At 42.6% G+C, this 13,348-nt stretch overlaps 1 protein-coding gene across 3 annotated transcripts in view; it reads right to left on the reverse strand.

The window, feature by feature from the left end:
- Positions 1–13,348, reverse strand: part of CCDC27 (coiled-coil domain containing 27) — a 290,662-nt gene that overhangs the window by 168,885 nt on the left and 108,429 nt on the right. For all 3 annotated transcript variants that reach the window (XM_086921745.1, XM_086921743.1, XM_086921744.1), the window contains one exon: positions 6,265–6,403. In XM_086921745.1, the coding sequence (XP_086777871.1) occupies positions 6,265–6,403 (139 nt within the window). The remainder of the gene's footprint in view (positions 1–6,264; positions 6,404–13,348) is intronic.

A 13,348-nucleotide genomic window follows, 5' to 3' on the forward strand; every position in this document is an offset into this window, starting at 1 on the left:
TTAATGATGGTAATTGTGTGATTAACTTTAGGTATGTGTTGTGGATATTATAGTGTTAAAGAATGTGTACTCAATGAATGCTTATTCTCTTTTTTTATTAGTAATATATTTTATATTCATTATTAATTATGTTAATTTTGGGGGAAAAAATTAAATAAAAAAGTTGATGTCTTTTTTTGTGTGGTGTTTTAGGGTAGGAAATAAAATTAATACATTTATGTTTTAAATAATTTGTTTGCTTGTTAATATTTGCTCCTTTTAAATAAATATGGTTTATAAATGTATTTATTCGTTTATTTGATATATTTGTACCTTTTTGTTATATGTAATTAAAATTATAATATGTGTTCTTTTTATATGTTTAATATATTTAATTGTATATTTTTAAAACATTGTTTATGTATTTTTAAGATTATTTAATTTGCTTTAACTGGTTAAATGGTATTAGTAATTTTTGTTTCTCTGCTATACAACACTTTCTGTACTGTTGTACTCACTGGAGTATTGTACTGGAATAGTAATTTGTACCCCTCTTTTTTTATTGGCATTTTCAAAGACATACAATGTCCAACATATAAATAAACATACAGACCGTTGTACAACAACATCCATCATCCAGCTTTCTGCAACTTTACATTGTTACCTGTAATTACATTTTCTACAGTGCAGCTGCTAAACATAATTAATCAACTTGGTACATTTGTAGATATTCAATCAAGTATTTCCAGTAATCTCTAGGCTTGGAACCAGTGGGTAGTTCCTCCTCATAAGTTTGCAGAGTTTCTTTACAATAGGTCAAATCCTGGATCCATCGTCTAACCTTTGGAATCTTTCTACTGCCCCAGCACACTGATATTCTACGTTTGGCCAGGAGCAAGGCAATTACGCAAAACTTGTGCTTAATGGCACGCACTTCAGGGATAAGGCCCAGCAGGCATGTACAAACAGTGCATACCACATCAACACCCACCATATTACCCAACATCTGTATTACTTTTACCCAATAATCTTTCACTGCTGCACATGACCATGCAAGATGCATGAAGTCTGCTATTTCGGCATTGCAGTGTTGACATTTGGATTCAGTTCGCAGACCATATCTACAGAGCCTTGCAGGGGTGTAATAGGTTTGATGAACATTGTGGATGTGGTCAGGTATACATTGGTGATGCAGAGCAAACATTTCCTACAACATATGGGTTACCATAAATACCGCCATTTGGCTATACCTGGTTGAGTATTGTATGCTGCAGTGAAATACCCTCTTCACCCTCACATATTCAGTACAGTTCGCAGAGGTGCTCAATTTGAGGGTTCAGAAAAATAATAGAGCTATATCTCTATCATCTAAGTGTATAATACAACCATAATTGCAGTAACCTGCACAGTACTTCTTCAGATCTTTTGTTACGGAGACACAACTTTCCGTCCATTACAACTCAGCCCACATTATGTCTGTACGCATCAGTCAGATGTCCGGTGTTTTTGGAAAGAAAAAACAGTAGGTATAACTAATCAGTCTATATGAATAGGCTTACAGCATCTATTATCACAGCTGAACCAGAACATTATATGCAAAGTATATACTTTACTACATGGAGTAGGTAGCACCCCCATTCACAACTCCAAAGACGGTAGGTAGCCGTAGGGTGCCCCATCAGTTCTGGTTGCTGGCTTTATGTAGGCTTGGCAATTTATATACCCAGCCTCATTCTCCTGCAGCGACCGCCAGCCGTCTCTGGTGCATTGAACCTAGGGAGTCGCATGAGGGTGCCAATAGTTAAATCCGGTTCCATAGTGCATAGACTTGCTTTACCAGTCCATAATGTCCAGGATCTAAGGATATTCTTCCCTCCTAAGAGTGCTCATTCCGAATCTTGGTTCAGCAAGTTTTTGTTCTTAACGCTTGCTACTTATTTTCTTAAGAAAGTCTTGCGCTGCTCTCTGTGTTTGAAGAATTGTAGAGCGACCATCATATGTCCCCTTCAGGCGAGCCGGATAAAGCATAGCATACTCTATACCTAATTCACGCAATTTCTTTTTTGCTGGATTGAATTCTTTTCGCGCAAGTTGTACCGTCATAGAGAAGTCCGGGTAAAACTGCAGCATGTTGCCCTGGTAGTTTATCTGCTGTTTCTCTCGTGCCAACCTCAAAAAGACATCCCGGTCTCTGTAATTGAGGATACTGGTGATGATAGGTCTTGGAGTGGCGCCGGGCTTCGGTCTCGGGGCTAGTGATCTATGGGCGCATTCTGTTAGGAAGACCGCTGAGAGGTTTTCTGCACCAAACACCCTGCAAAGCATATCCTCTACGTAGGTTTCCATCCGTCCTGTGTTGGTGGACTCTGGAATTCCCACAATCCTGATGTTATTGCATCTGGATCTCGCTTCCAAATCCTCCGCTTTGCTTTTTATAACTTCGAGCCGTTTCTCCATATCTGTGCATTTTTGCATAGTGACATTTGACTCGTACTCCACCGCAGTATTACGATTCTCTGCCTCAACAAGATGTTCTCCATGCTTATCCAATTTTGCCACCATATTGTTGACTGGGTGAGAGTGTCCAACTTCCCATTTATGTCTTGCAGACTTTGTTGTATAGCCTGTAGAACACTTTCCATGGCAGTACTTGTCACAGTCTCAGTTTCAGGTTTGGTGTCTGAACGCGTCGTCATGCCCTTGGTCTGCCTTTTCGTTTTAAATGGGAGCTTGGATTGTTGTTTCTCCGGCTTCCCCATTGTCGTGCCAACAAGTACAGCAATCTGTGAAGCAAAATGACGTGGATTGCCACGTCGCGCATGTAGTACTGTGCAATTCACCACTTCTCAGAGGACTGCGCCTCTACGATTTGATACCTTCAGCCGTTAATTAGCCTTCACTCCTCAGAGCAGCACGCAGTCAACCTTTATCAGGAGTGGCGTTTAATAGATATTAATGTGTAGCTCCAGGACTGGCCCACCTCATCACGAAAGTGGATCACCCAATGAGAGCTCCAGAACGCAATCTCTCTGCATACGACTCCCTCACTTGCCGGACTCATGTTGTAGTTATCGGTACTCAGCAATCCCACCAGCCACACGCAAAGAGCCACGCAGTTTAGGGGTCATCAGCACACAAACAACAGCAGATGGCATAGTCCGTACTTCTCACCGCACCTGAGCCTAACAGTGGCAGCATCAACTTTGCAGGCAGTCCAAATGACCCATATTCAGAACTGCACAGCGCCGCTGGGCAATACTCGCCATATCTCAGCCCCCACGTGGTTTTCTGCCGCCGTTACCTCCATGCATCCCCCAGTACCAAGCGCAATGCAGCGGGCACAGCTTCACAACACCTTCGCAGTAGGTAATGAAAGGAGCATTGTAAGTAAAGTCATCACCTTGTATACTACTGCAGTTGAGTAGGAGGCAGGCCGGACGTTGACGCAGGATCCTCGCTGTACTTAAACCTAGCTATTCGTGGTGCCATGTCTCCATCAGATAGTAACGGTCACCCCCGTTAGTGCTGTCCGCCATTTTGTGATGAGTCATAGAATTCTGCGCTTTAAAAGACACTCAGCTGCTGTGCAGAATCTCTAGCGCGCATTAGCAGTCATATGCAAGTGCTCTCTCCTCATCGGCATGATAGTGAAGGCAATTACCCCACTACGTTGCACCACACAGCCGTGCCTCGCTCCGTGTTCGGTCTGATTCACTCGCGCGTTAGGGCACGGCCATCTAGCATGTTTCAATCCGCGCCGCTCGGTAAGCCTTCACTCACACTTTACCGGCTCTTACAGAGTGCCATCAGTCTTCCGTCTCGTCCACCTCAGTGCCGGGATATTCCGATTGCCATTTCTGCCATTAGCGGTCGATTTTGACTCCGCTTAACAATCTCTTTCACCACATTTTGAGCCTGACCGGCGGAGCTGTCTTAGTAGGCAGCCATTCCGCAGTGCGCCCTCTAGCACCCCCCTAATTTGTACCCCTCTGCTATCCAATACTTTCCCTACTGTTGCATTCACTGGAGTGGAAATAGTAATTTTTACCACTCCGCTACACAACACTTTCTCTACTGTTGCACTCTTTAGGCCCGATTCTGATGCAGGTTGGAAAGCTTCCCGAACGAATTGGTTTGGAAAGGGTTTCCAACCCACTCGGATCGGGAGAGTCCGACCGACCGAGTATGATGCATCCGGATGCTTCCAGATACGATTTGGTTGGACTCCCATTGACTTCAATGGGAGCATATGTTCCTAACCGCATCATAATTGGGCCCTAGGTCAGAAAGACACGTTCCAGATCCGATTTGGAAGGAGCAAATGCCATTAGGAGGCCTTCCTGACCGCATCGTAATCAGGCCCTTTGTAGTGGGAAAAGTAATGTTTACCCCTTCGCTATCCAGCACTTTCCCTACTATTGCAATCACGTAATTTTTACGCCTGTGCTATCTAACACGTTCCCTACTGTTGCACTCACTGGAGTGGTAATAGTAATTTTTACGCCTGTGCTATCTAACACGTTCCCTACTGTTGCACTCACTGGAGTGGGAATAGTAATTTTTACCCATCAGCTATCCAACATTTTCCCTACTGTTGCACTCATCGCTGTTGGAATAGTAAATTTAATTATTTCGCTATTCAACATTTTCCCTACTGTTGTTTTTATTGTATTGCGAAATGTACATTTTAATTTTGTTTTAATAGTTTAATGTTTTAATTAAGTATAGAATGTTTTTTTTTATTTTAAATTAGTGATATGTTTGTATATATATTTTATTTATATATCATTCAAAAGTTTAATATTAATATTTTATATATTTAATATATATTGTTTTATTTTATTTACATTTTTAATCGATATTTTTACATCTATATTTTTTACTTCGATATTTTTATTCAATATTTTTGTGCTTACCTGTTTAAGTTTAGAGAGTCAATATTTTTACCATCTATATTTAAAAAATATATATTTTGCCATCAAGGTTTTTACCATTGATATTCTATCAGTGAACCGAGGCAATGACCGAATGCAGTTTCCAACTTGTCTCCAAAGAAACGAACACCAACCCCAGCAGCAATTTCGTACTCCTCTCTCTTTCCACCACTGCCAAGTGATAAAGCGTATCCCAACTAAAGATCTGGAACAGAGTCTGATGCCACATACAGCTTAGAATCTTTGATCTCTACCCCTCTGAAAAACAATTTTAAAAGGTCCATGTCTGAATGAGTGTTTTTGGATCTCTAGTTCTGTGGTAATGGTTTCTGGTGCCTGATCATTCCCAGGATAACCCTAACCTAAGTGGAGTTGGTACTTAGTACTTTCACAAATTTGTAACTACTCATGTTTTGATTTCTCAATACTGTAGAGTCATTCATCTTCCTGTTGCTGACAGATGTCTTTAGCTGTCAATTTGATAGCAGCTTCAGCTTGTGAAGAATCACGAATACAGAAGAACAAAATAGACTCACCCAAAAGGGAATGCATTGATATAGCCAATTGCTGCATATTATGTAATGGAGTGTAGAAAACACAGGACCCTGGCTCGGTGGCTGACAACAAAAGAGTATCGCCAGCAAAGGCAGTTTTCAACCATTTGAGACAGAGAGGAGCAAATCAACTGGCATTGTAGAGCTTTTCTCAATGTTTGTTTGACTTGCTCTGTATAATAGGAAAGGGGAGATTAAGTGCTGAAACTTGAACAGCTTCAAACATCTTCCCATAACGTGTTGATCAGCACTGTAAAATGTTCAGTAGCTGCTCTTATCATCTGTATGATATTGTCCAATGTATTGAGATTTTTAAAATGTTATTTAGGAGATACATATCTAAAGAGTAAATAACAAATTGAGGCACAAAAGAGATAAGGATAGGAATTTTCATAGGATTGGGATGGGGCTTTGATAGGTGACATGACATGATAGTGCTTTTTTATCCTGCCTAAACTATGAGTGGGCCATAATCTGTAGTAGAGCATTCACTGACACGTGGCAAATTAACACAACTACAGTTAATATTAAATTGTAGTGTCTTGTAAGCTGATCGCTTAAAGAGTGGATTATCTATTACTCATTTGAAAAAGTGTTTCTTGTAAATATTCTTTGTTTTGTCACCCTTGCTGTTCCACTGTCACAAGCACATTTCAGTAGCTAGTAAGTAAAAATTCCCTTCATCAAATTTGAGTTATTGAAAGGAATGTTGTTCAATTCTTTGTCTGTGAATGGTGCATAGAAAAAAGAAAGTCTTTTGTCTTATTTTGCTTTGTAACATGCTCATTAAGACTTACCAAACTGGGATGGAGACATCAACATCTTGCTGAGCTTGGAGCATCCCGGACAGCTTGAAAATGAATGGTGAAGATCACTGGCAGACGATAACTGGCTTGTTCGGAAGGAACTTGACGAAGACATATGAGGTGTAAAAAGCTGCCAAAATAGATGAAACAAAATAGTATGGACTGAAACTTGTTACATATTTCATAATAAAGATTATGGTGATCCCCGGGCTAATCTATCAGTGCTTCAGTGTCATAGTTGAAGCAGAAGGGCACAGGTTTATGGGACTATTGGGAGATGCAAAGACCCCTACTTCAGTATATATGTATGTTCTGTGTGTTCATGAGAATCCTCAAACTCAAAGGATAATGCTTAAATGCAAAAAAGTTTAATTTTCATCAACAATAATGACTTATACTCCCCCTTTGTTTAACTTTACGCAAGAAATGTATTACGTGATTATTCATAATTCGTACATAAAACACTTAATTAAGAATGTCCAATATGTAAACATATTATTATACAACACTTCAAAATTGGTCCTTATTTCAAATAATACAGTTTACTTTATTGACATTCTTCCGCTGGTGGGAGATCTCCAATGGGCCACGGCCTCAGAAAAACCAGTAGGGTGAAAAGAGATCTCTGTTTTATATGTGACTGACTTGGGCCCATCCTTACCCAACCTTCGGAGGTGAATGAGTGTTTATTATCTCATTTCTGATTAGGAGATTTGAAGTCCCAGATATGCTAGTGTGACTCACAGCTAATCCAGCTGAATTCCCTAAGAGGTAGTTCACAAATGCTAGTTGCTCCCTCATAATCCAGTCTTCCTGTGTAGTTAGTAAACTTGAACACCGAGGTTTGAAGGAGTCTTTCCAATTCCATATTTCAAGATCAGATCACAAATCTAAAAAGAAGGAAGATTGTAAAACGACTAAGAACAACGTCAGGTCAGACAGGGAAGACCTTTAGACTGTCTTAGAAATCTGCAGCAGAATAAAATAACAGTGCCATCAAAAGCATCACTTTCCTTCTTGTATCACCCATGAGAAGATGCTGTAGCATAGTGCTTAAGTTGATAATTGTGGAACCAATTTTTTTTATCTGGCTTCCATGTTTGGACTAATATTTTTGATTTTGGATCCCTGGTTTGACATGTCTACAATTTGACTGCATACCCTTTGCTCGGGCCTATCACTGTTGAGCTGCTTGCATGCCTGTTAATTCTCACTAGCATGGCACCAAAAAGGTTCTCCTGCCCAGGTCTTCTTGTGTTTCTACAAGACGCTGATGGCAGATTTGTAGTTCTTAGAGGCTTATCATTTCTTTTCCTGACTTTGAAAACCTCCATTCTGTCCAGTCAAATTGCATGGTAATGGAGATATATTTCTATGACATCCCACATTTCTAGCAGTTGGCCTGATTTAAGAGAGGCAAACAGGACACCTGTTCACCTTCCCTGACATCTATTGAACATCAACTTAAAATATAATTTTGAGTGACTGGGTCCCAAGACTATAGGGCGGGCGGACTTTGTCCGCCTGCCACTGCAACGGAGTATGGGACCGACAGCCGAAGTTGCGGCCGTCCCACCATGCAAATTAGGATGCGCACGCCACATTGGCGGGCGCATCCTTGACATTAACATTGCGACGGGCGGAGCTTTAAGCAGCACCCGCATGGCAATCATGGGGGAGTACCATTGGTACCCACCAGTGCAGCCACCCACACCCCCACCCACCAAGTACCTGCAATGGGCCCCACGGAGATTTACTGCATGTCTTTCTGCCATGGAAAGGCATGCATCCTAATATGGATGGCGGTGCCTGCAAGGCATCGCCACCATATTGAGTCCCTTTTCCGCCCGGCCGGCAATCCGACCGGCGGAAAAGCGGAGGACTGTCTTCCCGTCCGCTGTGGTGCCTCCCGCCATACTAATATGGAGGGTGGTGAACCAGGGACATTTAGCGGGCGGATCGCCACTGCCGGCCTAGCGGTGTCCATCACCGGCCCAGCGGTGGCAATCCGCCTGATATTATAATGGGCCCCTATGTGAGGAATAATTGCTCTACGTGGGGCCAAGCACTTTATGAAACAGCCAAGCCCATGTATGAAGACGAAAAGAGTGTATTTTCAACAAAGGATACTCTCTTGTTTGGGAGGAAGTTAGTTTAGGAATAAAAACAGCATTTGAAGGTAAATTATATACAGTTTCATGAAACTGCAAGTAGATGTTGTTGAAAAAAATGTTCATTTGACAAAAATGAAAAATTATTAATATGCAGCAAAATTAATGTCAAATATGATGGAGTACATACACCACCCATGACTTATGAAGCCTAGTACTAGATTCTGATAGTCATATATGGAATATATATCCCTCACACGCAAATGAGACCCCCAATATCGTATTTTTTAAAATGTATTTAGTAGCTTTATAATGTGCTATTTGTGACCTTTTATTTACTTTAGAGCATGGAATGAGATCGAAACACTATCCAATCTCATAGGAGAATGATGTGCAAAGAGGACATGTCCTCGTGGCCAGTACTTTTACTAGTGCCATCATGTGTATATAGTCGGCATTCCTTAGCCCTAGAGGCCACCTCTGGCATAAGGCGCATATCTCTGGCAGACAATGGTGACACATTGGCCTGTGAGGCTGTATTTGCCACATACGATATCCCTACATGTGAGTGCTCACTGCAAATGACAACACTTGTGTGTTGTATGACAGAACGACACATGGCATTACAATGCATACCTGTACAACGCATCCTTAACAACGCACATCGCTTACATTGCATGTCATTACCATGAAAAATGTTACCATGCCTATGACTTTACCACTCATGCCTTTACAACGGAAATGGAAGTAGTTTACAAGTAAGTATAAAGCCTTTTAATATATGTGTATAAATATATATATCAAGTATATTTGAAAAGGTAGGTTTTAATTCAATTAAACCCATGGATGGTTTGGTAGTGGTCCTTATACGTGCTGCTACTCCTAAAAACAATGATAAGGCCAGATAATTCATAGGTCTAGGCTAATTTTGTTCAAAAGTTTGTCAGGATTTTTTGCAGAAAACAACGCATGAGTTAAGACAATTTTTAAGGACGAAAACAAGCTGGAATGGGGCATGAGGTGTCAAGAAGGTCTTCAGGTAATTAAATAGGACATTTGGACGGATTTGATCGAACAACGAAGAGTGTAATAACAGTGGATGCCTCTGGGAGGGACATAAAAGCTATGTTTACCCAAATGGAGGAGAGACAGCAGGAAGCAACTTTAGCCTTTGCATCATGCTCTTTACACCAACAGAAGAAGGTGACTCTACCACCGAAAGAGAGACTGTAGTCTGTGAGTGGGTGGCATGGAACATTTTAGTTTGTGTGGAACTCTGAATTCATTTTTAGGTCTCATAATAAATCATTAACCGAAATTCTAACTGCAAGGGAAATGTTAATGGCTTTTCCTAACATTGAGGATGCAAGATTTCACTTATTTGCAGTATGTATCGCCATTTAAGAGTGGAGCTACAGTTTTTAAAAATCAAAATGTCTTCCCCCTTGAAAGAAAGTACTAAGAACGAGTGGGCTGAGTTCCAAGTAGCGTTGGTGGTGGGCTATGATGGTCATGCTATATCCTGTGAGGAGTGAAGGGAAAACTATGGATATGATAACGTTCTTAATGAATTAAAGGAATTTTGGAAGGAACGGTGGCTAATGAAGTGAGTGTGTGAGAAGTGACTTTAAAGGATTCTGGAAAGTAAGAAATTAACAGGAGAATGTTTTTCTGTTTAGAAACGGGAAACTTGTTCTGCCTGTGAAGGTAAGGATGAAATCTATCCATAAAGGCCATTTTGGAATTATGAAAACAAAATGCAGCGCTGAAGAATTTTAATGGTGGTCAGAGATGGATGTTGACATTGAACAATTTGTGAGAGAGTGTGGAGAATGTGGTATAGCTTAAATTACCTCCAAGCCCCTTCTATGCACAGTAAATCACCCAAATATATCAAGGTAAGTTCATGAAGTTGATATCAGAGTCATGTTTTGGATGATGCAGGAGAATTAAGTTTGTAATTGTCTTGATAGAATTGTTTTCCAAGAGGCTGAAAGTAAAAATTCTAAAGAAAGCAGACACAAAAAGTGTTTGGAGTTCATGGATAAGGTTCTACTCAGACAACGTGTTTCTAAGCAAGTTATTCGATATAAAGGTCTTCAATTCAAGTCTTTGCTTGTGGAAGATTATCTTCCATGCAACAGGATTACCCATTTGAAGCCTCTACCACCCAGCTGGTAAAGGAACAGTAGAGAAATGTAATAGTGATTAACGGTGTTAAAGAACCAACCAAGATGAGTAAAAAGAACTTGGAAATGGAAGTTCAGGGGATGATTTTGGCATACTGCATTACTCACATATTAACTAGGTAAAGTTCCTTTGTAATCATAAGAGAAAGAATGGCTTTTACTCAAGACAGTCATGGTTGGAAGACTCGAACATCCCTAGTGGAGTGGTCCCTTATAATGTCAGAGACAGAATACAAAAAAACTCAGAATATGTACAAATGGTACTATGATAATAAGCATGTTGAAATGAAAGAAAGTCTTAAGTTGGGAGACTGGGTGACACTCAATTTGGAAGTGAAGGGGGATAAAGCTGAAATCAGTGGCTATACGTCCAGGTGTATGAGTAAATTGTTCAGGTGCCACATTATAATGAATAAGAAATGCAGCATTGAAAGTTGAGGACTGATTTATTACTAAAGTTGCATATAGGTAAATCAGTACTGGCACATCACTCTGTGATCCTCGTCAACCGCCCTCCACCTAACACACCCTCCTTCAGACAATAATTATCAACGAAAAGTAAAATTAAGCAATTAATCAAGTGAATATGCAACAAAAGTAAAATTGAACATATATTCAGTTAGGTGAACATGGAATCCATTAAGAGAATGGAATCTACTAAGAGAATAAACTGTCATCCATTAATGACAAAATTGCTTAGCCAACAATGTAATCTTTGTACCAAACTGGCTTACATCTTTCATCCCTTGACTAGGTCACGCATGGCACTCTCATGTACTCTTGCTCTGCTGCCTCACAAATACGAGTATGCACAAAGTAAACACTTCCTCTTGGAATAACAGCAATCCTATTTTTAGTCCATACCTTTCCATTTTCCATCTCTGGTATGCACCACATTTCGGGTTACTTTAACAACCTGGACTGGGACAGAAAATGGGAGTTCCCCTTTGACTACATGTCTGGTTTTCTTTACCCTGACCCAACAAACCACAGCTAGGGGGGGGCGGAGCCAGGTCGGCTACCAAGATGGTCGCCCGGGCTCCCGGCTCCGTCGACCTTCTCCCCCTACTGCCGGATCCAGCTATCGAGGCGGCGCTGCCGATATATTCTCGGACGTCGGAGAGGGACCTGACCCGCCGAGAGTGACTCCGGAAGCTCTCCGAGCTCTGCGGACGGAGATATGTCCTCCCGGTCGGTGTGGCCTACGCGAGTCCAGGAGCCGGAACCTCGCGTGATAGTGCTGCCGGCCACTAGTGGAATAACAATGGCCAGGAAGACCCAGAAATTTACCGGTCACCCGCCGAGGCGCTCTGCCCTACCCCGAACGTGAACCTAGCTTTCGCTGCTGCGTGCCGTCCCCCCATGTTGGACGGACCCCCCTCCTCCCCTGATTGCTGCCTTGCGGAACGAGGACAAGCGACGCCGCTCTTTGTCTCCCTGATGGAGCTTTGCGCGACCTGCTTACAGCTGACTGTATCCCGCACTTCAGGTGATCGGAGCCGGTTGATACATGGCGATTTGGCATAGCTCGGATGCACTGGGTGGCATGGATGGGACCATCGGTGGGGTAGTGGAGATGGCTACCACATCGTGTGCAACGGGGGGACGCTCGGACGATGGACAAGATGGGGGCTCTGGTGTGGGCTCCGGCGGCACTTATGCCGTGAGCCCCGTTTGGAAGCATCGTCCTCATGGAGCCGTACCCGCCCGTGGTGATGGCGACGCACATTTCAACCGGAGCGCGGAGATCGTATGCCCCCCGTGTACCGACAGCACAAAGTGTGGATTGGGTTAACATGGCGATCAGACCCCGGCACATGTGGAAGTACGAGAGAGCCTGATGCCGGTATTTTCTCCATGTGACTTTGGTTTAGTGACTCCCTCTACAATCTCTGGTGAGACCCGGATGGTTGTTTTCTACACGACCCTACATGTTGCTGATAAGTGAGAGTTTGTGCGTGGGGACTCCTGGGTCGTTACAAAGTGAATCGTCGGAATGGCGCCTGGTCCATGGGTACATGGAGTGGTCGGGGATTCCATTGGATGTGAGGCTTGTGGGGTCTCATCTGTTGCCCTTTCTCCAATGGCTGATATCGTCATGCAACCCAGACAAAGTGAACTGCATACTCTTTCTGAACCGGACTTTGTCTTGCTGCTCGAGAAATGGTCGTGGGCTGTGAACGGCTTTGGAGTGTGTCGAGTCCTGGTGTACTGCAAGATTTCCTGCCTTCCTCCGGGCATCCTTCCTATTGTACTTCTGGTACTTTGATTGTTTGGCTACGCATTGAATGGACTGGGACATGTCTCTGATTATGGCCGGGTGGGTCTGGATTGCAAAATGGTGATCGTCTTCTTCAGTTGCTGAAAGGGGGGGCCCTTATTGAGGTTGGGTGACTGGGTGAGCTGGCGTGGCAACTGCTGTCCTGTTTCGGTTGGTGTCCTGGATATTTTGCAACAGCGTTGTTATAATTGTAAGCTACGCGGGGGCCGGGGGCCTGTACTGGGGACCCCCCGATATATCTGTTTCTTTTATTCTTCCTCTCTCTTCTATATTTCGGGTTCCACACACTGGGCGACAGGCACGCTGCTAAGGGGGAGGCCGTAGCCGTAGGCAGGGGTGCAGGGTGGAGGGTTAGAGGAGGGGTACTACTGTTTTTTTCTTTTTCTGTTTCTAGGGCCTCTTTTTTCTCTATTGTTTTTCTCGGCTTTCCCTTTACTTTTCCTCTTCTTCTTCTCTTTCTGGGAACCGAGTAATAGGTTGCTCTCCGTACGTTC

This window comes from Lissotriton vulgaris, chromosome 5, assembly GCF_964263255.1.
Source record: "Lissotriton vulgaris chromosome 5, aLisVul1.2, whole genome shotgun sequence".
NCBI classification, from domain to species: Eukaryota; Metazoa; Chordata; class Amphibia; order Caudata; family Salamandridae; genus Lissotriton; species Lissotriton vulgaris.